The sequence below is a fragment of the Carica papaya genome, chromosome 5, assembly GCF_054855325.1.
Source record: "Carica papaya isolate Zhongbai chromosome 5, ASM5485532v1, whole genome shotgun sequence".
Classification (NCBI taxonomy): Eukaryota; Viridiplantae; Streptophyta; class Magnoliopsida; order Brassicales; family Caricaceae; genus Carica; species Carica papaya.
In genome coordinates this window covers 38,034,412-38,059,595 of record NC_142313.1, presented here as the reverse complement: position 1 = coordinate 38,059,595, position 25,184 = coordinate 38,034,412, and the positions used below count along the sequence as shown (strand labels likewise).

General features: G+C 32.6%; 2 protein-coding genes across 10 annotated transcripts; both read left to right on the top strand.

Annotated features, from left to right (window-relative positions):
- The first annotated feature begins 3,209 nt into the window (after positions 1-3,209).
- Positions 3,210-12,693, top strand: LOC110807977 (protein SHOU4-like). Of its 5 annotated transcripts, XM_088220744.1 has the most exons (7): positions 3,210-3,362; positions 3,517-3,714; positions 7,026-7,974; positions 11,105-11,260; positions 11,595-11,806; positions 12,088-12,279; positions 12,472-12,693. In XM_088220744.1, coding segments are annotated over exons 3-7 (1,443 nt in total). In that variant the 5' UTR covers positions 3,210-3,362; positions 3,517-3,714; positions 7,026-7,092; the 3' UTR covers positions 12,473-12,693. The 5 variants fall into 5 exon arrangements, with proteins under 5 accessions (XP_088076870.1, XP_088076871.1, XP_088076867.1 ...); XM_088220745.1 differs by having other exon boundaries at positions 7,084-7,974; positions 12,088-12,693; XM_088220741.1 differs by having other exon boundaries at positions 12,088-12,693.
- A 3,851-nt stretch (positions 12,694-16,544) lies between these two features.
- LOC110818333 (protein SHOU4-like) lies at positions 16,545-22,807 on the top strand. 5 transcript variants are annotated; one of them, XR_015819424.1, is made up of 7 exons: positions 16,545-16,700; positions 18,693-19,665; positions 20,305-20,460; positions 21,305-21,516; positions 21,681-21,715; positions 21,856-21,931; positions 22,157-22,379. XR_015819424.1 is itself a non-coding variant. In XM_088220738.1 (5 exons), the coding sequence occupies exons 2-5, from the start codon at positions 18,772-18,774 to the stop codon at positions 22,347-22,349; spliced, it is 1,455 nt and encodes a 484-aa protein (XP_088076864.1). In that variant the 5' UTR covers positions 16,545-16,700; positions 18,693-18,771; the 3' UTR covers positions 22,350-22,807. The 5 variants fall into 5 exon arrangements, 3 of the variants coding, with proteins under 3 accessions (XP_088076864.1, XP_088076866.1, XP_088076865.1); XR_015819423.1 differs by having other exon boundaries at positions 21,681-21,931; XM_088220738.1 differs by lacking the exons at positions 21,681-21,715; positions 21,856-21,931 and having other exon boundaries at positions 22,157-22,807.
- The last annotated feature ends 2,377 nt before the right edge of the window (positions 22,808-25,184 follow it).

The following is a 25,184-nucleotide window of genomic DNA, read 5'->3' as shown; positions in this document are numbered from 1 at the left end:
GCGAGTAACTTTAGCAGTGCGTGTGACTCTAGTGGTGCGTGTGACTCTAGCGGCGTGTGTGACTTCGATGGCGCATTTGGCTTCGGCAGTAATGCGTGCGACAATGGGTTTGACTCAGATAGTAGCACATGCTTTTTAGCTTCTAGAATCTATTTTTTAGTTCAAGATCTCTCTTACTAATACTAACTTGAATAAAAAAAAATTAGTAGATTAGTTCTGCCCAAAATAGAAATGAGTTAATGTTATGAACTTATGATTTATAATCTGATGATCGAGTAGATTACATAATTAATTAGTTAAAGTCATTCTTTTAAATTATTTTTTAAAAGATACAAATATGACTTAACTATTTTAATTTTTTTGGTTAAGAAATAAAAGAAAACTAGATGTTTGAAAAAAAAAATGCATAAAATAAAAGAATAAATTGTAAAGAAAAATATCAGGTACTAAATTATAACAAATGTCAAACTTTATGAACTAATTTAGTAAATTGTTCTTTATTTTTTCTCTAGTTTTATTAATTGGCAAGGAAATGCCTTCATGTTTTCTTTCGATAAGTAGATAAAAAACACATAAAACAATGGATGCGTCTACATAAAGAGAAGCGTGAGTCGTGTAAATGAAAAGCAAGAAAAACCATTGAAGAGGAGGCATGAATAAAAAGGTGAAACAAATTTATAAGTTAGAATCAAGCCATCACATAAACAACAAGTGAAACAAAGAAACATAGTTTGTGAAAATTGCTGAGATAACATATTATTACACCTTAATTTTGTCCAATCTAACAGAGGACATGGAATAGCTATCAAATTATCGTAGTTTTTCATTCTTGACATGAACACACTGCAGGCTCTGTCTTTATCTTCCTATACATTATTTAGGCCATTAGAGATGTTTAACACATTTAGAACACATTTTTTTATACTTGTATGTTTCTCTTTTTAAAAAAAGAATTTTGCCTTCAATGGTTATTGATTGTCTTTTTTTTTGTTTTATATTGTGCTATTTAATTAACCTAAAATAAGAATAATCCAAAACATAATTGAATTGAGCGTAAAGCTAGTTAACAAGGGTGCACAAAGATTTATATCAAATATGTCAATGTTTAAAAGTTTTTTTTTTAAAAAAAAAAAAGCTAGGAAGTTGATGTTTCACTTGTTATGGATGGGATATAGAGAATTGCTTTCGAGTGTTTATACTTGTCATGTTTTAATGGAATGTTTTATGTTTTTTCTTCTTTATTTGAATTCATTATTTTAGTTTCAATATTTTAGGGCTATTTGATGTCACTTTAAGCAGAAATAAGAGCATTACTAGCTGTAAAGAAATGAAATAAATAGAGGTTGTTATGGGTTTTTTTTTGTGCATGCATTATTTATTTCTCTAATTGGTGGTTGTTTAACATTCTTAAAATCGAAAAACTAGTGCAAACTAGGGGTTATATAGGTTTATTTTTGTTATGTCTCCTCATTTTTTAATAAATTCAATATTTAATAATGATATACTTTTTTATTACTATTTTATGTGTCTAAAAATAAAATAAAAAATTAGAAACTATTATGTGCATGCTTTGATATTCACCTATTAGAGACTGTTTAGTTAGATTTAAGATAGGAAACAAATGTGTTATATGTTGAATACATAGAGTTTGAGGCTGGTCCATGGTCTCATTAATTCATTATTCTAGTTTCACATTTATGAAGCTTTTTGCATATCATTAAAAATAAAAAACGATAATACTTATTACTATATGGGGATAGGGTTAATGAGGATTGTTGGCTTTTACGTTTGCAATTTAGTGCTCATGTTTATGAGGGAGCCTTGATGAGGTATAGATTAAAAGGTGATGTGATGCATAATCTCTTAGAAATAATAGGAATAAGAAAACATGAGGACGTTTTGTGCTTGCTTTATGCCTAATCAATAAATAATAATCTTTTAATTTAAAGAACAAAGCATATTCACCATGTTATTTTAATAAATGATTTTTTTTTTCTTTGTTATTTCAATCTCTTTTTTGAGCTAATTTTATTTTAGGTTTAGCTTTTATTTTATATTTACAAGTTTGATTTTAGTTTCTTAATTTATATCATGCATACTTAGTCATCTTCTACATAATATATCGGTAAATATGTGTCTTACCACTCCGCATTTAGTTTTATTTTTTCAAACTTAGTTTTTTTTTTCATTAGACCGATGTTTAGATGTCTAATCTCACTTTAAATGGCGACTCCATTTTGCATTTGCCACAAATTTTTATTTTCACAAAGTTTTACTCTTGAGTCACGTTGTGATACTTTGACAACTCCATGGATGACTTAAAATTTATTGGTGTAGGCTTTTACTTGGCTAACACCTTTTTATTTGTTTTTAACTTTTGTTAATATCTTAGTTTCTTAACTAACACCTTTCTTTTTGTTTTATTTTTTTTAATCATTGTTTATTAGTTTATCTTATAAATGCGTTCTTTAAATTATTTCGCATTGAAAGTTTTCATATGGATGAGTCTTGCCTAAGATGTTAGATTTTTTTTAATCTTAGAATTGTGAAACTTAGTGTAAATACATCTATTTTTATCAAACACGTAATAATTTTTTACTAAAGATATATTTATCGAAAAATTATTTTAATTATATTTTTAAAACTCATAACTGAGATTCTACTCGCACTAAACAGATATTAAGAAATGTTAAGTGTATTCAGAAATAAACAAATTTTGGGGCCAACATATTTGCATAATGATAGTACATATATTTATTTATTATGAAATATAATGTAAATGAATGTGATAATATACAAATATTTTAAATTTGAAAAGAAGTAGAACAATGGTGTATCATGCATTAAGTCTCTTTTTCAATTATAAAAATTAAATGTTAATAATTCTACGTGTGCATGTTCGAGTATTGAATAATACATATTTTTTATAAAAAAATATATTAAATTTAATATTTTTCACATAAAAATGATCTAAAAACGATATTATTATTTTAGAATAAAATTAAAATTTTATAAATTAAATTATAACAAAAAAATATTTAATAAAAAAATATAATAATCTTAATTAAACATTCTCTAAAAAATATATACAAAATAAATTAATATTTTACCAAACATAAAACTTTTCAATCCTATAATCATCAAAATACCAACAATTAAAGAAAATTATCTCATTGGTTATCTTAAAAATAAGAGAAAAAGTTTTCTGTGTGCGAATTTCTAACGAATAAAATCCACTTGGAAAGAAAACAAGGGCAGTCCTGACATTGTTAAATTTCACAGTACGCTCAAATCTTCCACTTGATAGGAGAGAGAGTGAGAGAGAAGAAGAAGGAAGAAGAAGAAGAAGAAGAAGGTGAACGGTGTGTTTTCAGTGATACCCATTATATATATATACATATACTGTTTTTCCTTTTTTAGTTTTCTTTTTATTAAAAATGTATTTCTTCCATTTATATATATATTTTCCATCTCCAGTTTGGTGGGCAATTTTTTTTTTTCTTTTCCTTTTTACAGGTAGAGACAACCCACCAGTTGTTGCGGCTGTTTGAAGAGAGAGATTTTGTAGAGGGATGGAAAAACTGCTGCTATGGAGATGAGATCTCACTCTCATGACTGTTTTCCTTCACTTTTCCTACTGTCACTCAACCTGATTTCTTCGATTTCAATATTCGCCCCAATTCCTCTCCACCTTTCTTTCTCTCTTGTATCAGGGTATGTTTTGTACTGGTACCACTCTGTAAATTCACTCTAATTGTCTTTTCTACTTTATCTCTTTCTTAAGTTTTTGCTTTCACTGCGAGATCATTGTTTTCTCGTTTAGATCTTCGATTTCTGTTTGGATTGCTTGTGTGCATATATATATATATATATTTTAGATTTTTCTGCACTTGCGCCTTTATCATATTTGTGTACACTATTAATTATTTCAAAGAACTGGATATCGGGGTGATTTGTCTTGACATTGTAATTGTCTTTTAACAATCTGTTTGGATGCAGGTGGAAAACAGATTTTGATATTTTAATTTTATCGTCTTAGTTTTCTGGAATTTTGATGTGGGTATTCTTCATATCTTTGGCTTGTGGGTTTTGAAGTTATTTGTTGTCTTTATATAATTCAGCTTGGAAGCTCGTTTTGTGTTTGGTTTCTGTTCAAACTTTCTGATTGTAGGAATATGTGAATCTTTTCTTTTCGCTCTTTGTTTGAGGAGCAAATGCAAGGAAATAGGAATGTTTGTATCGTGATCTTAGAGTTCCTATAGCTTCCAATCTAGCGAGAGAATTTTTATTTGGAGTAAGTCGTTCGCGGGTAGTGCTTTAATTTATTTCAGTCATCATTGCAAGACCTAAGGTAACCGTAGAGTAAATTTTAGGCATTTGTATTCGATTTCATAATCTGGCTTTTTGCTAAAACAGTTAGCAAGGTGTTTGTTTCTGATTTGGGGTAATCTAAATTATTAAGTACACTTAGAGGAAATTTGGGAGTTTTTCTAAATGTAGATGCTTATGATTGAATGATATCTTAGTTTCACGTGGTATACCTCATCTTCTTCTCCACTTGCAAGCAGATGTGGGATCAGATTGTCATAAGCAATCCTGAATTTTACTTTACTAATGGCACTGTGTAACAGCAACTTGTACCTAACTGGAACTTGAAATTGTAAAATCTCCGATTACTGCTATTGCTCTTGTTCTCTTTGCACGTTAACTGGTGACCCAGGGTAAAATCTTGTCTTTGCCAGGGATTTTCTGTTGGAGAGAGGACTAGAATGCCCCTCCTTCCTCCATGGCCCCCTAAGCAGTAATTAAATAACAAGAGAGTCTGCTATTTCCTTTTTCTTTTGTAAGTGAAATTGATTTTTGGGCTTCTTCAGGAGTCATGTTAATTAATTATCATTCTTTCCCGTATCTTAAACACACACAAAGAACATACATATCCTTCTTCAATCTTTTGCCCCTTCAATTTGGTTACTGAAATTCTAGATAAAGGACTTTTACTCCAAGCTAATAACACTGTAAAGCAAATTATTTTCCTCATAAATTGGACTTTGATTTTAATATTATGCCATTCTCTTTCGCTTTTGTTTGTTTGTTTGGTTTCTTCTCCCCCCATCTTGGGAGCTCACAGTAGTGAGCATTTGATATCCAGCCACTGAAGTTTTATATTTTTCACATTGCAAATAGGTAGATAAAGATAAGTTCTAGAAGTAGGTGCTCTCTTCTTTTTTTTTTTTTTTTTTGAGGTAATGCGGAGCCTTGACAAAAGCTGCATAGACCTAGAGTGGTTTAACTTGGTTGAAAGGAAGATAAGTTATTTGTGTGACACGTGTGCGAATCTTTTGGAAATAGATTATGAAACTCAGTCTAAAGATTAAGTTTAATATCTCTCACAAAATTCGTTGGTAATCATTTTTTAGGTTTCTGCTTCTTTTGACTCCATTATGTTTTAGGTAGGTGATGGTTCCTGATTCTTCTGTAGAAGGATAAATTGGTGAAGTGGAGTCAGCTTGCTACTCATTTCTCTCGCCCTTGCTGTTGTTCTTTTCGATATTTTGCCCCTATTTCTTTTTTTATAAGTTGCCTAGATGGCCAAGTGCCCTTGAACTTCTTTCTTTTTTCCTGGAACACGAATGATTGGGAATGATTAGATTTGATGTCCTTTATTAACCTTTCTTGGTGGCTTCTATCCAACCACTAGAAGTGATTACAAAAATTTGGAGTCCTAAACTCCTCTAGTGCTTCCACTTGTTTTTTTTATCCCATCCAACACACTAATATCCATATCAAATTCACTGTCCCTACCTTTTCTAAGGAAATTAGTTTCCTTGTAGGTTAGAGTTCTGTTATGGACTTTTGTTTTGAACAGGATTAACACCAATAACATTCGCCTAACATATGTTTGGCGTGTTATCAAAGTTCCAAGTATGATAGGACTTGTTTCTCCATTTTCTTGTGGCATGGTTATGTCCCCTTAACCTGGGTATTTTTATGTCCAATAGCTTTTTTGCATTAGGAGCACCTAGGAGCATAACATATTGCACGGGGGTGGGTGGGTTGTGGTTTGGTTGGAAGGGAATGCTTTAGAACTTTTAAGCGACGATTTCAATTACCTAATATGACTTGGGCTAGGATGATCTTCTTTGCCTCTCTTTGGGCAAAGGCATGGATGTTTTTTTTTTGGGGTGGTGGGGGATGCCATTATCTACTTTGGGAAGAGATTGAAATCCTATTTTGTCTTAATGTATTTGCTTATCTATATTTTTGTTCCTTTCCATTTTGTTGGAGGATATCTTATCCTCTTTATCTCTTTTGTAACAGCTCTCTCTCATTATTAAAATTTCTTCTTTTGAAAGCAAATTCATAAAGCATACAGTTCTTTTCCCTAGTTACCCTTGACATTTAACTAACAAATTTTGATTTTGGTGTTACTATTCTATGTTACATCACATTTTAACTCCCGTACAATTGAAGGATGCATTAGTCTTGTTTAATTTTTATCATATGGTGATGATTGTATCAGGTTGCAATCTTGGCTTGAAGTGGTCTTGAGTTTTCTTTCCTTTTAACTTATTAAGTTGTGATTTGTATAGAATCTCGACTGATCTATGTTCATGTCATTTGAATATTGGTCTATGTCTTTTTATTTTTTTAAAATATTAGTCTATGTCTTCAAGTACTTCTTTACTGTTATTTTCGCTATAGTGCTTTTGTTGTTTGCTGGAAATGAAAGATGATTTCAGAAATCAGATTCCTTGTTTCCGGTACATTTGTTGTTTCTTTACTACTTCCTCTGATCAGATTCTGATTCCCTTCACTCTGATTATTTTAGTTGTTTCTTTTTCATTTTTTAATGCCAGCCATAGGCTCAACTATTCATCCTTTATATCTCGATATGTTACAGTTATTGTCAGAAATTTCATTATTGATATGTTACAGTTATTGTCAGAAATTTCATTATTCCAAACTAGACTTCAAAAAAATTTAATCACTTTTTTTTTCTTTTTCCTATATTGTACCCTTAATAGGACCTGAATATTACTTTTGCATACTGCTTGTGGTGTTTATCCAATCCGTTTTCTTAAGGGAAGCCACATGGGTTCCAGATACCCATCTCATAAGCTCAGCAATGGCCTATATGTATCTGGCCGTCCTGAGCAGCCAAAAGAAAGGACTCCAACAATGACATCTACAGCCATGCCTTATACTGGTGGAGATATCAAGAAGTCTGGAGAACTGGGGAAAATGTTTGATATCCCAACAGATGGATCTAAGTCCAGGAAATCTGGGCCCATCACTGGTGCCCCATCAAGAACTGGATCGTTTGGAGTGTCTGCACAGTCTGGTTCTGGAATGCCTAATGCTTCTTCTCGGTCTGCCTATAACATGTCAGGGCCTTTATCTTCTGGAACTGGTTCAGCTTCACTCAAGAAGACAAATTCTGGACCACTGACTAAACATGGGGAGCCTGTAAAGAAGTCATCTGGTCCTCAGTCTGGTGGGGTGACACGACAGAATTCTGGTCCTATTCCGCCAGTACTCCCAGCAACAGGTCTCATTACATCTGGGCCTATTTCTTCGGGTCCCCTAAACGCATCTGGTGCACCCAGGAAGGTATCTGGCCCTCTAGAATCTACAGGATCACTTCCATCACATGTATCTTCTGTTGCTCACAAACAGGCAGTTACAGTAATTACTCAAGATGATGAGTATTCCTTCATGAGGAGCTTCCCCAAACTGGTGTTATGGTTGGTGATTCTAATATTTGTGATGGGGTTCCTTGCTGGTGGTTTTATTCTTGGAGCAGTGCACAATGCAATTCTCCTCATTGTTATTGTGGTTCTATTCGCCGCAGTTGCTGCATTATTTATTTGGAATACATGTTGGGGGAAAAGAGGTATCATAGATTTCATTGCTCGTTATACAAATGCTGATCTTCGAACTGCAAAAAATGGGCAATACGTGAAGGTCTCTGGGGTATGTATTTTGGTCATGCTTACAGTATTGTCATATTTATCTGCTACATTTCATTGCCACCATATTAAAAGAAGATGGAAGTGGTTATGAAACTAAATAATAATCCTGGGGTTGGGGGAGGTGGGGGTTGGGGGGTTTTAAGGAGGACTTGGGTGGTGGTAAATCATAATCACAAGCAATCTTCAATACAGAAATGTAGATATTCATAACTCTTTTCCAGTAGTTGAAATTGATCATCAATTTTTTTAATAAATGTTTGGAAAAGTCTGTATAACTTTGGAGTTATAAAGATATATTTTGAAATATTGAACAGGTGGAGCAGGGTCAATAAGCAGCGTATTTATAAGCATGTCATGTAAAGAGCATTTGTGTTTGGGCATCACCCATGTTTATTTTGATGGTGCTATTTTATGGATGTGAAATTGGCAGCATATATCATGCATAATATGCTTTTTTATTGAAAAAAGAAAAAAGCATAATCTGTCATTTACAAGATATCAAGGGGTTGCACACTTGTACAAAATGTCTGAGATTCCTAGATCCTCTCCATTAAGGAGAGATCAGCTCTTCAACAAAGTACCAAGCTTTAGAACCAGTAATCTTTAATTTGCCAAAGGAGAGGAAATGCCAAAGGAAAAAAGTTTTATATCTCTTTCTACATGGCTCAGAAAATAGCAAACAGGATAAGATTTAGCAGTTTTTCCTTGCTGCCATTTTGCTCGAAATTGCTGAGGCCAAGTTGAGGAGACTAAGAGCAAAATTCCACAACCTTAAGGCCTCCATGCTATGATGCACTAAGGGAGATGGAGATCCAGTTTCCGAAAGGCACATGGATCAGCCATTAACAAAAATTCTTTCCTTCTTTCTCTTGTGATCTTTTTTCTTTTCTTTTTTTTTTTTTGCTATATGAAAGCTGCCCATGGCAACACTTGGACCTCAACCTCTGAGTGACGTGAGGAGGTATCAATCCCTCTTTCTCTTAAGTTATCCACATAGGATTCTTCCTCAAGCAGTTCCCAGGCAAAGAAAGTTGTCTGAAGGGGATGTTTTGCTCTTCCAGATCTGCTTCCAAGGTATTTTGAAGGCGACCTTGCTTTGAAATTGATACTATTGAAACACACTGAGAGCTTTTCATCATTTAAGGACATCATTCTTAGAAATATTCACCTTACAACTGGCCAAGAAGGCCAACAAGGTGAACTGCCCTTCAACAAAGATATCCCCTCTAACTTGCCAGGAGAGCCAACATTTAGATTGGTCAACTAAATGTTTTACGTGATATTCTACTCCATCATCACCATTTAGAAGCTGGGGTTAATTAGTGACATCTTTTCCTTAGAGAGAAAAAACACTATAAATAGGCACCAAGGAGGTTCTCGTCATGGACAAAATAAGAATTTTTACAGCCTTGCAAAAGTATCAACAAGATCACCCTCCTAATAACTAAAACATAGGATGCCCTTAAAAAAAACAAAGAATATAAAACTGAATATCGCTAAGTCTATCAAAAGGAGAAACAGCATCCTAAAAAGCTTTTTTTTTTCTCTCTTTTCATTTCCAGGTGAGCCACAAAGTAGTCAAGGGGACAAGAAAGATAAACTTCTTTCTTTTCTTATCACCAGCGACAGTGCCATGCTTAAATTTCATAAACCTCTAAACCCACTCTAACCTAGCTTAGACCAAGGAACTGAAGTGTTGTACACCAACGAAAAGAGAAAGGAAACCATAATGATCAGGGATGGTAGTCCCTTTTACAAAGATAGCAACCATTCAACTAAATGTTTCCTCTCTTCCTCAAATCATCAATGGTAAGGATTCTTGCACTCAGTGTCTGCCAAGCAAAAACAATAATTCTAGGGAATTCATTCAACCTCCAAATCAGATTCCAAGGGAAGGCAGTCTGAGTCAATTTGGGACGAGCAAGATTCATGTAAAGGGACTACACATCAAATATAAACTGTTGACTCAAGCTTCCATATAATAACCTTTATTCCATTGTGGGAGGTATTGCAATAGGACAAAGTGAAGAGATGTCTAAAATGTTCTTCCCTCTCCTAATAATTTAGTTTTCTAACTAAATTCACCTGTTGAGACAAAATAGATGTCACTTAACTCTTCCAAATATCTAGAATTGCTTCCTTAAAACCATCCCATGCAGGTCCCTAGAAGGCTTAGCTCTCCACCTTTTATCATTGAGCTCAAACTTTGCTAAAATCACTCTTGACAACTGATTGCCCACCTCCATCTTGCCTTTCCAAGAATGCAAGAGATAAGAGATGGAACCTTTTCTGCTCCCCTCAAATCACCCCTGAGGAATCAAAACTAAAGAGCCTCAAGCTTTTTCACCATTGAAATTGGAATAAAAACCATTACAAAAATATATTGGAAATTAGACATTGTAAATATAATAAGTCTATCCCTTTAGATAGAAACTCCTCTTCCAACAGTCTCATCTCAAATCTAGCTAGCATGCCCTCCCATATAAACTAATCATTAAACTTTGCCCTCAAAGGAAGCTGAAGATATCTCATCAGCCAAGAGGGCTCCTTACACCCTATAATTTTAGCCACGATCTTCATATCAAACTCTCCCCAACAAGGGCCAATTTTGACTTTGCTGAAAGTGATCTCTAAACCTAACACTGCCTTGAATGAAAGGAGACATCTAAAGCTGAGGAGAGACTCCCCATTTGGCTTGTAGTATCAGAGTGTAAAAGTGGCCAAAAGAAATGAATGCACCTTCTCCTCCACCTCCTCCATCTCTATATGTTCATTCGAAATATATCTTGCTCTCCTTTTGGTTGATGTGAAGATCTTTGGTTTTAAAGCTTTCATTTTTTAAGGGTCATCCTCTCATTGATAGAAAAGATCTTGAAGACATCAACAATACATGATTTTATGTAAATGGTTTTTGTACATCGGGGGCATACCCCTGGTGCCATGTAAATCCGGTGCTCTTGTTTTTTCTCAAATATATATATATATATGCATATGTGTTGTGTGCATGTATGCTACTCGTAAATGCATTTACTTTTCCCAAAAACTGTGCTTAGAAAGTGTTACTGGCTTTTTCATGTGGAAGTTTATCAGATGATGTTTCTTATGCTCACATTTTGTTGTAATGGTTGAAGGTGGTTACTTGTGGTAATGTACCCCTTGAGTCATCCTTCCAAAAGGTTCCAAGATGTGTTTATACATCTACCAGTTTGTATGAGTACCGAGGATGGGCTTCAAAACAAGCCAATCCTTCCCATCGTCGTTTTACATGGGGACTCAGATCATCAGAGGTGAGTATCTCAAATTCTGGTTTCTTTTGTGCATGGTCTTTGAATCCTTTCTGTTCCTATTTTGGTACCTTTCTTTTAGTTATCAGGGAAGTGTCTTTCCCACTCTTTTAGGTTTTGATTTTTTGGGGTTTCAGGCGATTCTTGGTTATTGGACTTTGAGTATCCCTATACATTTGATTCACCTCTTCTTCTATTTAAAAAAGAAAAAAAAAATCCTTGTGCATTTCAAATTTCTGAAATGATACATTGATGCTAGCTTTTGCTGAAGCAATATATCTACTAGCAATTTGATACTTAAGATTTTCAAATCCAATTTACTAGTGTTTTTTGGCAGAGGCATGTGGTGGACTTCTACATCTCTGACTTCCAATCTGGGTTGAGAGCATTGGTTAAGACTGGGAGTGGTGCAAAGGTGACTCCATTTGTTGCCGATTCAGTCTTTGTTGATATTAAGCCTGAAAACAAAAATCTATCTCCTGAGTTTATGAGGTGGTTAACGCAGAAGAATCTTTCAAGTGATGATCGAGTAATGCAATTAAGAGAAGGGTAAAATCTCTTTCATTTAAATGATAAAGATGACATCATTCATTGATTTATTTTCCCCTAAAATGGAACGCAGGCCTGAACCTATTTACTGCATGTTACAAAAGGATATCATTGTTGATAATATATATATCCTGGCCTCCTATTCAGACGACCAACAGAGAACACTTTTAACCCAAATCTTGATAATGACAAACCAAGCCCGAAGGTTTAATGTGAAAACTTGCTAACTGTTTGATAGTTTGGTGGTTGGTAATCTGAAACTGCAATTGCTGCTTTTGTAGGTACATTAAAGAAGGAAGCACAGTTAGTGTAATGGGCATTGTTCAGAGAAATGATAATGTGCTTATGATCGTCCCGCCTCCTGAGCCATTAGCAACAGGATGGCAGTGGGCCAGATGTATCTTCCCAGCTAGCCTTGATGGAATTATATTGAGATGTGAAGATACGTCCAATGTTGATGTCATTCCTGTGTAGTAAGTAGCATTTGCACCAGAAACTTAGAACTCAAAAATTTCTCCATTTAGTGCTCTATAATATCAATGGTGATGATGGTTTTTGTAGTGATAAGTGGTGATTAGCTTGTTGTTTTAAGATGAGTTGATATTTCTCCCCTTGGTGTATAGCTTTTAAGTATTTCTTTCTAAATTTTTTTTTCCCCTTCTTAGGTATAGTCATTGGGATTGCTTGATGTAGTGGGAATTTTATATATGTCCAAGGCAAATTGCGGGTTCTGCTATGAAGAAAAGATGGTCTGAGTTGTTGGATAGGGTTTTGTTTTTCTTGCGAACCTCAAATTGTTGAATCTCTCGTTTCAAGTTCTTGGAATTGTATCTTACATGACTTGATATGGATTTCACAAGAATCAGCTTGTTCTTTTGCATTCTTTATATACGGGTTGTTCTTTTACAGTATTGCAGTTCTATTGTTCTAAAAATGATTAAGGGAAAAGATATTATGAGGGCATATTTATGATATGAAGGATCTGTAGCCCATTACTATATTAAGGTTGTAATATGGTTGCTCTTCTGTGTCTTGTGGATTGTTACACGATGAAAACTAACATCTTAGAAAATTTTAAATAGAATTAAATAATACATTTGAATTTGATAGAATATATTGTTTAATTCCATTTTTAGAATAGATGATTTTCATTATCCCAAATTGAAATAACTGTGAAATTTCAAATGAATTAACATTGCTTCCAAACATGGCCATAAAATTATTTATATTTATTTATGAAAAGATGGATGGAGGAATGTGTTTGTAGAGTAACAATGAAGCCAAGATTGATGAGATATACTCAAAATATAAATGAGCTCTGAAAAAGATCAAATAGTGATTTTTAGTATCTTTTGAAAATTATTTATACTTTTAATTGATGACCCACAAATACTTGTTAGTAACATATACATAATTGAAAGATTTACATGTGTATAGTTGGTCTCGTTAAAAAAAAATTATGTTGCGTGTGTTCTCGTTAAAAGATTGCGATGTTATTAGTGTATAGTATAAAATAATTAGCATAATATATAAATATTTGTATGGAGATAACTAAGAAATCAAATCAGTGTAAAAATTCAGTGACTGCCCTTTTGGGAAAACATGTAATGATTAATAATTAAGTGGTAAAGAATGTGATATTTTATTTTAATTGGGTATGATTGTGATTTTGGATTTCTTGTTTTCTAACTTGTCAAAGCACATAAATAATTGAAAAAAAAAAAAAAAAATTTATTCTTGAAATTGATTGACACTTACATATCTAATATACAGTGATTTGTTATGAATTATAAGCAAGCATAAACATGTTTCTTTTCAAAAAAGTTATTGTAATTAAAGTTTCTTGTGTAATTATAGTGCTTTATAAATTATTATTATTATTTTTTATATAAGATATATTATTGAAGATGTTGTACAAAACATTTGAATTCCTTAAAATAATATCTTTTTGGTGCTTAAGGGAAATTTTTATTTTTTATTTTTTAAAAGTTAAAATATGTTTATATAACTTCAATGTGCAAATCATGTTTTTATAATTTATTTTGTATTTAAAGTATTTTTTAAAAAAATAAATGAAACAAAATAAGTACTTGTATTGTTTTACTCGAATGCAAAATTTGTTTAAAATTTTTTTATTATTTTTAAATAAATTCATATATCCATTAATTTATTATTTTATATTATTTAATAATCAAATAGAATTTTTGTGATCATTATTTATTTTTAAAGAAAACCATCATATTTTTTTAGATTAAATAAAATATTTTTTTTATATATTTGAACGTGAAAACTTTTAAAAAAAAAAAAAAAAAAAGAAAAGAAATATGGAAGTTAATGTAATTCTCAATTTAGTAGAAGTGATTATGGGAGACAAATGATTTTGTAGGAATCATGAATATTGATGTAGTAAAAAACAAAAACTCATAAGGCATTTGCTTTTCTTTAGAGGATGTATTTGAGATTTTGATTAGAGTAAAAGCTTGAAAACACTAATTAAAAGTGAGAGGTGAGGTTTTGATTACTTTAAAAAGTTTAATATATTTTTATTTACTTTTATTATTTAAATTTTTTTTTTATTAATTTGAGGAATTATTAGACTAAGATTTTTGCTCGAGGTGAAATTTTCTTCATGCCTCCTTTTCTTTTATTGCTATATATTGGTACAAGCAGAGTTATCCACTAACAAAATTATGGGATTGATATAAATCAAATAACATACATGCTCCGCTTTTTGATATATTTTTATCTATTATTTTTTATATGATTTAGTTTAGTTCAACAATTGAAATGAATAAAATTAATAAATAGTTTAAATATTTTACATATGAATTATTTATATTTTACATTGAATAATTATTGTAATAAAAATTATCTAAATTTCTAATTGTTTTAAATGTTCGATATTTTATGCCGCAATTACTATGACCATACATACCACAATTAAAGCAGGAAAGATGAAGCCCTTTATATTCAATACAATTTTTTTTTTTCGTAGAGTCAAAACTTTAATAAGAACGATTTTATTGAATCAAGTTTTATGTAAATGCATGCAAATCTGCCTCAAGTGATCAGAGATGTTTTTGCATCGGCATGTAATATTCATAAAAAATGAACTCCAAGCTTACAGTCAAGAAAGTCGATATCAAAATACTCAATACACAATCTTAAAGACAGGTTCCTTGTTGCTACTTTGTCAATTGTTGCTCTTCCGTGATGAAGTCGAGGCTTCATGGCCTCACAAATGGGTAACGACCATATATGATCCAAGGATCTCTTGTAAGAGTGTATTTAAACTTAGTCTCCTTTTATTAGGAAGAAATCATTACCTGTATCGATAATTTGTAACCCTCCAAATATGATCAAAACTGCTTTAGGCATTGTTCAAGTTATTAAAAATTGATTATTTTTCCAAGTAACTTAATAACCCCATTCTTCGTGATTTTTATATGCTGATTTTTTTCTCTATAGATAACTATGTAGGGAAGAGATCATTATATTTCTCACCCTATTCATCATTGACTATAGGTGAAAGTGTGTGGAGGTTCATATTCTCATTAAGGGTAGCCATTTCAAACATTAATTTTGTCTTCCATGTGTTTGCATGGAAGTTGATTTCTAGATCTACATGTTCTTTAACATTTTGGTTCTTCTCTTGCAAGGTTTGGAGAAGACGAGTAGTAGTGGTTCACATGAAGCATTTCTTCATCTTCGCATGGTCCACTTGGGTCATGGTTGTGGTTGTCAAAAATTACTTGAAACCATCCAAAATTAGTTTAGAAGTTTGTTGGTATTTCAAGCAAAACATATTCTTACGAGATTATATTATATAGAAATATTTTATAATTTTTATTTTTTAAATTCTTGTGTGTTTTCACATGTAAATGTTTATTCATATAAATATGTATAAATTACATATTTTTAAATTATATTAAAGATAACCATTTTTTTTAAAAAAAAAATCTACTTACGAGTTATTTTCTTTATTGTTCATTTTATGAGAATTTTGGTAATGTTGTAGGTGGATGAAATATGTTTTCACAAATTTTCTAAGAAAGAGCTTTAGGGTTATACAATAATTTACTAATATATATATATATTTATGAAATATATTTATAATATTTATTTAGTTATATTTACATATTTTAAGAACAGACAATTCTTAAATCTATTACAATTCTAAATACTAATAAAAATTAAACCGGGCAAGGTAAGTGGAAGTTGTTATTGAGGGCATTTTTGACATTTTACATAACCTCCTAACTCATTATTATTATTTAAAAATTTCTAAAATTAAAATGCAAACTTTAATATAATGAAAAGTTTTTTTAGAAAATTATTTAATAAATTTATTATGCTTTTGTTTATTTAAATTTAAATCCAACATAATAAGACTATTTAAATAATTTTTTAAAAATTAATTTTAAAAACAAAAATATTTTAACAATTTATTACTTTTCGTATTTTTTATTAAAAATAAAATTAATTTAATTTTTTAAAAATATTTATTTTCTTCAAAAATATAATAAATTTTTTCAAATTATTATTTATTTATTTAATCAAACACAAATATAATGAAATAAAATTGCTTGTAATAAATTATTATTATTTACTTAATTAAATTGGTTTGGAGAGGCGACAACCCACCACTTCCACCAGTTATTGCGGCTCTGTGAAGTGACACCAAAAGAAAAAAAATTAATTACTTTATTAATTGATATTAATATTAATTTAATTAGTATTAATTATTAATCTTGAGATTAAGCTTAACTCACATATAAATCTTCAGGGAAGAAGAAGAGGTGTGGGGTTTTGGTCAGTAAAATGTCTCCAAATCTCCAAATTTCTTCTTCTTCTTCTTCTTCTTCCACATCACTACAGTCTCTTACGCTTTCAGGTAATTTAAGTCCGTTCTCAACCGAAATCTCTCTCTCTCTCTCTCTTATTTTTTGTTTTCTTCTCAGATCTTTCTCCTTCTCTTGCTAAATGCTGGCTGATATAAGTCTTCTTTGCTCTCGATTTGAGCTGTGTCTTTGTCTTGTTGGAGCTTTGCTGTTCATGGGTAAAGGCCTATTTTGGCTAATTCTTCTTCAAATGGTAGATTGCCCTACTTGATTTAGCTTAGCTTTGGTTGTACTGCCTGTTTTCCTCTTTCCTTTTTTCTTTATTTGCTTACTGAAAAAATATCGCCAAAAGAAATTCCCCAAATTGTAATGCTCCATAAAATTGGAGTTCTCCTGTCTTTTAAGCTTCAAATGTCTACTTGTCTGCATAGATCTCCTCTCGTTAATGTGGTTTTAGTCAAAATGCTGATGTGGGTATAGCCTGTCCTTTTGGTTTACTAATTTCGACTATGAGTTTTGTTTCTTTGGATGCTAGGTGTCTGCAAATGCTGCCTTTGTGTCATGTTTTTCTTAAATTAAATGATGTTTCATTTCATATTTTCTTGGTGCAGCGTTAAGAGTTTCCTTTCTTTGTGTTTGCGTGGTTCACGGGAAACCGCAGTAAAAAGAAAATGGCTTTAGTGATCTCAGATCTTTCTTTTTTTCTCATTCTGTTTGAAACAGTGATCTGGGTATGCTTCTGTGTTTATCTTAGGCGATAAATTCTTGTTCTAAGAGTGGTAGACTGTTTGCAAACGGTGTGGTTTGACCTTTTCTCGAGGCGGGAGATGACGATATTCTTAGAGAGACTGGTAATTATAGATCGCATCCAGTTAACCATTGACTGGTGTGTTGCAGCAGAAGATATAATTTTCACTGGCATATTTTTCAATGTGAAAAATCCACTAACCTTCCCTTCTCGAGATTCTCAAACTGACTCTCTTCTTACTGTCTATCTTAAACTTCAGATCTTCATTTTTTCTTATCTTTCACTCAAGTAATGACATTCTCCTTTTCCTTCTCCGGGTGGTGTGATTTCATTTTGGGCTTTAGGGCATGGTTAAGATGCAAAAAAATTGTAACCATTTTTTCTTAATATTGGAAGTTCTTTTGTCTTATTTTAAGATTTGGGTAATCAGATTTTCAATTCTAACTGATTCTCTTTGATTTACCAGTGAAAAATTATAGGAATGGGAACAAACTCCAAAATTTTGGTAGTAGATTGTGGCTGTTTTATTGTGAGTGACAGTTTGAGGAGTCAATATATCACAGCTTTAGTTAGAAGCTGTGTGAGCCTGGTATGAAGTGTCCTTGCTTGATGTTATGTTCAATTTGCCCCTGATAGATTCTTGTATGACGCTTTTTGGTATCTCCGCTCATTCGTGAAATTCTGTTGTAGTACATTTGCCTTCTTAAATATGAAAAAGATATCTTGATACACCGACTTGGTAGATAGAAAAATATTATTCTCCACTAAATTATGTGCATTCATCATGATGCCAGATTTTCTTTTTGTGTCTCACAACTTTTTGAGGTCTATAACAGCAGAAATTTTAGGCCTTTCTTGATTTCCAGTCTTTTCCTTGAATTGTCCAGCAACTTAACCCGGACAAAAAGTGTTCTTGAGTAGGTTTTGGTATGTGTTATCATTCATTTGGCCTCTTTTAATAAAAAGACCAGACTCACTGTAAACGCTTATGACCATGACCTCTACCTCTATTCCTTGCGGTAATGATTTCCCATCAGAATGGTCTCACCTGGAAATTACCCTTGGCAGTGATTGGAGAACAGGTGGTTCATGACCACCCTTTTCTAAGGGATTTCCTTGAAAACATATCAACTTGTATATCCTTGTTTTCTAGATGATGTAGTCATATTTCTTTCCTCTTTTATGTCATATATCCAAGATCCTTCTGTCAGTTTATCTTTTACCAGCTTATATTTGGTTCTTTATTGAACTACTCTTCAACATATTTGTGATGTATAATTCTTTTGGTTGCTCTCAGGGGAGCTTTGAACATCTTTTCACTGGACAGCTAGCAGTTTTTAGGTGCAATAACTCGTGAAATCTCTTAACAAAGCGGGATGGGTTCCAGATTCCCATCTCATCAGCTCAGCAACGGCCTCTATGTATCAGGTCGTCCAGAGCAGCCCAAGGAAAGGACTCCGACAATGAGTTCAGTTGCTATGCCATATACAGGTGGTGATATTAAGAAGTCAGGAGAATTGGGAAAAATGTTTGACGTCCCTGTGGATGGCTCCAAGTCTAGGAAATCTGGACCGATAAACAATGCACCTTCAAGAACTGGGTCTTTTGGGGGAGCTGCTTCACATTCTGGGCCGATCATGGCCAATGCAGCAGTTCGGGCTGGCTATACAACATCTGGCCCTGTAACCTCTGGAGGCATGTCTGGTTCCTTAAAAAAGTCAAATTCTGGACCCCTGAATAGACATGGAGAACCTTTAAAGAAAGTATCTGGTCCTCAATCTGGTGGAGTAACACCCAGTGGCCGACAAAATTCTGGGCCCCTTCCTCCTGTTCTCCCTGCAACTGGCCTCATCACATCTGGTCCCATCTCGTCAGGCCCATTGAATTCATCTGGAGCCCCTAGGAAGGTGTCTGGTCCTTTAGACTCCATGGGATCAATGAAACTACAAGGTTCTGCTGTTACTCAGAATCAAGCTGTGACCGTTCTTAGTCAAGATGATGAATTTTCATTCAATAGAAACTTTCCGAGGACAATACTGTGGTCGCTGGTTCTACTTTTTGTGATGGGATTCATTGCTGGTGGTTTTATTCTTGGAGCAGTTCACAATGCCATTCTTCTCATTGTTGTTGTGGTTCTTTTCGGTGCTGTAGCTGCATTGTTTGTTTGGAATTCCTGCTGGGGAAGAAAGGCTATTATAGGGTTCATTGCTCGTTATCCAGATGCTGAGCTTAGAAATGCAAAGAATGGGCAATTCGTGAAAATCTCCGGGGTACGTATTTTAGGTTCATCCCATGATAGAGTATACTCATTTTACATTTGCTAATGCAAGTACATCTTTTAACAACAAGATCAAATGATTTTTTGGTTCTAAATATCATGGTCTTCTGCTAATCTACTTATTACCTACAAAATCTAATGACTTTTGGTTCTAAATATCCTGGCGTTCTGCTAATCTACTTATAATCTATTGTCTCCCTAATTCTTTGTGCCGGGGTAGTAGAATTTTCCAAATAGCAAGTATCATTGTCTATTGACCTCGTCTATGATTTTTTCATAGACAAAAGTAAATGAATTGGAATGCCAAATACTTCAACTTTTCCAAATTGCTTTTTTTTTATCATGTGTAAAGAAGTGTTGAATAGGAGAGGACAAAGGCAGTTAGAAGCAAGAATATAAGCAAGACTCTTGAAGAATGAAAGGAAGATAGTGAAAATAAATCAGTGTGTAAGCACATGTAACTGTAAACCAGGGCATTTAGTTAGCAGGGATGTGTTAATTGCAATTTACATATTTCCTTTCATGTTGCTTAATGGCCTCACTGCTTATGCTTTTGGTCTTAGTTTCTATTTTCTCGCTTATTCATGTTTAATTGCCATATATCTCAGATGTTTGGTTGTGATTCTTGAAGGTCGTCACCTGTGGTAATGTTCCCCTCGAGTCATCATTCCAAAAAATTCCAAGATGCGTGTACACATCTACAAGTTTATATGAATATCGAGGATGGGATTCAAAAGCTGCCAATCCTACACATCGACGATTTACTTGGGGACTCAGACTGTTGGAAGTGAGTAATTAAAATAGAGAATTTTTGGTTTTGATTGATAGTAACAATAGAATTTCTTCCTCATCACTTGTCTTTTTTTTTTTTTTTTTGTTTTTTGATAACTTTCTGCTCTACTTTTTAGGTTGTTTTTGTTGTGTAATATACAAAGAGGCTATTTCTCATTTTACTATCAAGGAATTTAACTTCTCAAATTAAAAAAAGAAGAGAGAGAACTTAAGGTCGGCTTATTTAATGCCACCTCAACTTTGATGTAACTGGAAGATTTGTTAAATTTAAACTGTCTTTGGGCAGTTTAGTTGATGTTGCCTATTCTTTTCTTTTCTTTTCTACTTTTCAAGTTTCATTACTTTAATCTTCTTTATTTTAAAAAAAAAAATTAATTTAATCTTCTTGGTATCCTTCTCCTTATAACAGAAGCTGAGTTGGCCCCAGTGATCTCTATTATTGACAATAAAAGACATTATTTGAAGTTGTTAGGAATTCTTAAAGCTATTTGACATGAGCCAGACGTTAACTGCATCTGTAAAATTGCTCAGATGTGCCTATAGCTTATGCATGCACTAAGCATCCCATGTTCATCCAATCCTTTATCAATCGAGTGTGTCTATTGGTAGCAATGCATGTCCGGACAAGAGGCCATTGTTAGCTCACCCATTAATCTCTCTTATAACATAATAGGCTACTTGGTTCTCTTTCCTTTTCAATGTGGGATTTGACCCCCTTTTTGAAAATGTTTAACATCAATGTGCATTATGAAGTGGATTCTGTGCCCCTTGATGCCAAACTTGAGACATGAGAATTCACATTGTTGACTGATCTATTAATTGTATTTGCATTTTAACAGAGACGTGCAGTTGACTTCTACATCTCTGATTTCCAGTCGGGATTGAGAGCTTTGGTAAAAACTGGATGTGGAGCGAGGGTGACTCCTTATGTTGATGACTCTTTTGTTATAGATGTCAACCCTGCAAATGAAGAGTTATCTCCAGAGTTCATTAGGTGGCTGGGAGAAAGGAATCTTTCAAGTGATGACCGTGTAATGCGAATGAAAGAAGGGTAAGAGCTCAATTTAATCGATAAAACTGGTATTGCCTTAATTGTTTGTCTGTTCTAAGAATAGATACTATTATATAGTTTGGTATACGAACATAAAAGAATTCATGCAGAACCACTTTTAAGGTTGTTTTTTTAATTTCTTAGATAGAGTTTTCTGTTTATAGTTTTGCAGTTGTGAGGAGCAGGCAGCAGTGATAGGGTGAGTTTGATTCAGTTGGATGTTGGGAGAAAAACATCTTAGCTTTTTTCGTTCAACAATATTTTGCAGCCAAACTATCTGATTAATAATTGAATTGAGTTGGCACTTCGATAAATGATGGAAGTAAAATGTCTTGGTAGGAACTTACTATGTTAGAGTACAGAGAATTAGTTGAAGACTATCTTGCACTGGATCCTAGCCAAAAGGTCAAGAAAGGTATCAATGGAAGACTATCTAAAGGCACTAGTTTAAGTTGATTTTTTTTTTTTTGAAATAAAGTTTAAGTTGAAAAAAATTATTTGACCTATTATTGGAAGAGAAAAAGATGAAGAGTAGTGGTTGCCCTTCTGTGCCGTATGCATGACCAGAGAAGTAGGCAACAAATGTTTTGTCATTGGAATGTCCATCTGGAATCTTCTGAAGCCATTATTTTGACTGCAGGTACATCAAAGAAGGAAGCACAGTTAGTGTGATGGGAGTCGTTCAAAGGAATGATAATGTGCTTATGATTGTTCCTCCACCAGACCCAATTACAACAGGATGCCAATGGGCGAAATGCATCTTTCCAGCTAGCCTTGAGGGCATTGTTCTGAGATGCGAAGACACATCAAAGAGTGATGTTATACCAGTTTAGCAATATCTGCACTGTAAAATTATCTGAAAATCGTATTTGAGAAAGATTTTTTTTTCTTTTCTTCACTGTTAGTATTTGAATATGGTGGAGGTGGAGGTGGTAGGGTTGTGGACAAGGTGACAGTGATTGTGGCTGTGTTAGTTGAAGATACGAATTGGTGTTTCTTTCCTTTTAACTTGGTGTATAGTTGAAGGTTTTTCCCCTTTCATTTTCATATTATTAATTCTATTTTTTTTTTTTTTGTTTTTAGGGCTTGAAAGCTTATGTTTTGGGGGTGTCTTGATATTAGGAAATTTTTTTTAGTGTGTTGTTTAGTAGATTGTGGTTATGTTAAACAGAAGGAAGAATGCTATCTGAGTTATTTAAGTATCAGATATTACATTTTCTGTAATCTTCCTGCTTTCACATGCTGAAAATTGTATTTATCTCGTTATTAGTAGATCGGTTTTTGTTATTAATCCATTGAGTATCATAGTGTTCTTGTTGTGCAGTCGAATTTTCTTTTCTTTTTTGTTTTAGTTTCTTTAAGTTTCTCTTTCTGTAATCTTTTATTTCTCTTTTCATTCTAGTTGGTATTTGACTTCGGCAGGTCTAGACACTACTGTTGGTAGGGTTTGTGAAAGGCCAAGCATCTGTATAGGTAGCTCATCTGTTTTATCAAGCATCAAAAGGATTTGAAGGTGGTTTTATCATGTGCCCCATGACATAATGACGTTTTAGGTCTTCAACCGGGCCCGATGAATGGACATCGAACACAAGTTCTTTGGTAGGTAGGAAACAAAAATTTGGAATCGAAGTCGCAATCTACCTATAAAATTACTTGAATGAAAGAGTTGAAGTGGCATGTAGTGCTAAACGGGGAGATTCATTTCTACCTATGTATTGTTATTGTCTTTTGTTTTAGTCAACAAAGTCAGTGGTACATAAACCAAATGTAAGCATGGCAAAAATCCCAGAACTCTTGAATTTCCTGTATGTATAGAAATTCAACCAAAAGCTGACATCAATGAATCACCTAACTCTTTTGTCTTCACATTCAGTTAAGAAAACAGTCTCTAAAGTTGATATCGGAAAGCTCTAAATAAAGGTGTGGTGGCGAAGTTTGCTCCTACTAAATCTTGCCGTTTATGTAGCAGGAGGAGATGGAAGAAAATGGCGCGGTCTGGAATAAGCGATGAAGTGCAGAATAATGAGGATGAAACATTATAGATAGACATTCAAAAGAGATTCTTAATTTAGAAAAAAAAAAGGCAATGAAATAATTATTTTTGAGAAAACTCGAGCTTAATATTGAATTGTGTATATGTATTCGATTTGATTAGGTCAATTTTAAAAATAATTCGATATTTGAAAATTTTAAATTAAACATATTAGAATCTCATTCCAAAAACATAATTAGAGTGCTATTTGTTTTTTTATATCACATAGACGTAATAGCGGAGAGAATATGCGATGATAACTAAAAATTTACAAAGGTTTACTATTAGACTTAGCCTAATTTGAAATACTTAATTTAACTATTTATTTAAAGTCTTAACGACCAAACCGATTTTTCTTGACTTATGAGATGAGGTTTTAATGAAATTATGCGTAGACTTAAAAAAAATTAATTTAAAAACAGAATTTTGAAGAACAACATTGAAAGAAAATTTTCAAAAACAAGATAACGAAGTTTTTAACCATGTTTAAATGAGATGAATTGTGAAACAAATGTACAAATTTTACACAGAAAAAAATTGTTTAGATCAATATGATGTACAACTTTTACATATATTATCTCTTATTTTTTAAAATATGCGTGACAAAGATATGTAATGTTATTATACATTACATTACATTTATAACAATAATTTTTAAATCTAAACATTATAATATACCAAATGACTATATTTAACTTTTTTTTGGTCTCCAAAGGGTCAAAAAAATTTTAGGCTTTTAAAATTTTTCATTTACAATATTTTAGATGAACTTTTGAGAAATAATTAAAAAATTGAAGTGTAAAAATTAAAATTTTCTTTTTTGAACTAAATTTAAAGCCTCTAAAGAGATTCTTTGAGATAATATTTTAGAATTTTTAATATTATTCATCTACTTATTTTTTATAAAATTTTTAAAAAAATCAAAAGAAAAAATATTATAATTTTCAAAGTAGAATAGATATGTAATCTATTTTTTAAAAAAAGATGTGCTAACGATATTTTATGAAAATAATATTATATGAATATCTCAATTAAAAGATGATACATTAAAAAAGATTAAACAAAAAATTACTTTATTTAAATTTTTTTTTTTCATACATGGTCTTTAAAAGAGTGATGATATCAATATAACAAATTCTTCTAAATGATAACTTAAAATATTCATTTACAAAAACATTACCTATTATTATTTTTTAAAGGTTTATATAAAATATTGGAGATAGATGTAAAGTGATTTTTTATTATTATTATCATCATCATCATCATATTTTACAAACACGCACAGACAAGTCGTGTTGCGTAAGCTTGTGGTGTATGTCTCGGTTTGTCTCCTCGCGCGGTGCAATGCACCTATGCGTGCGTTTGTCCGCATGTTGAGTGCTCAGTTGAGCACACAAAAGTGCGCGCTCTAGGCATGTTTGAGGGTTGTCCTGCACATTAAGGGCGTACGTCGACAGTCCTTCTGCATAGCAACATCTTCGAGTGCAGGCTTCGCCAAGCATGCATGTACGTTGAGGAAGCCCACGGATGCTAGACACATACCTATGCAAGGACTGTCTCTCTAGGCCCTTAATGTAACACTCAATTTATTATTTTTATTTTTTTCTTATTTATTTTAATATATATTAGAATTTTA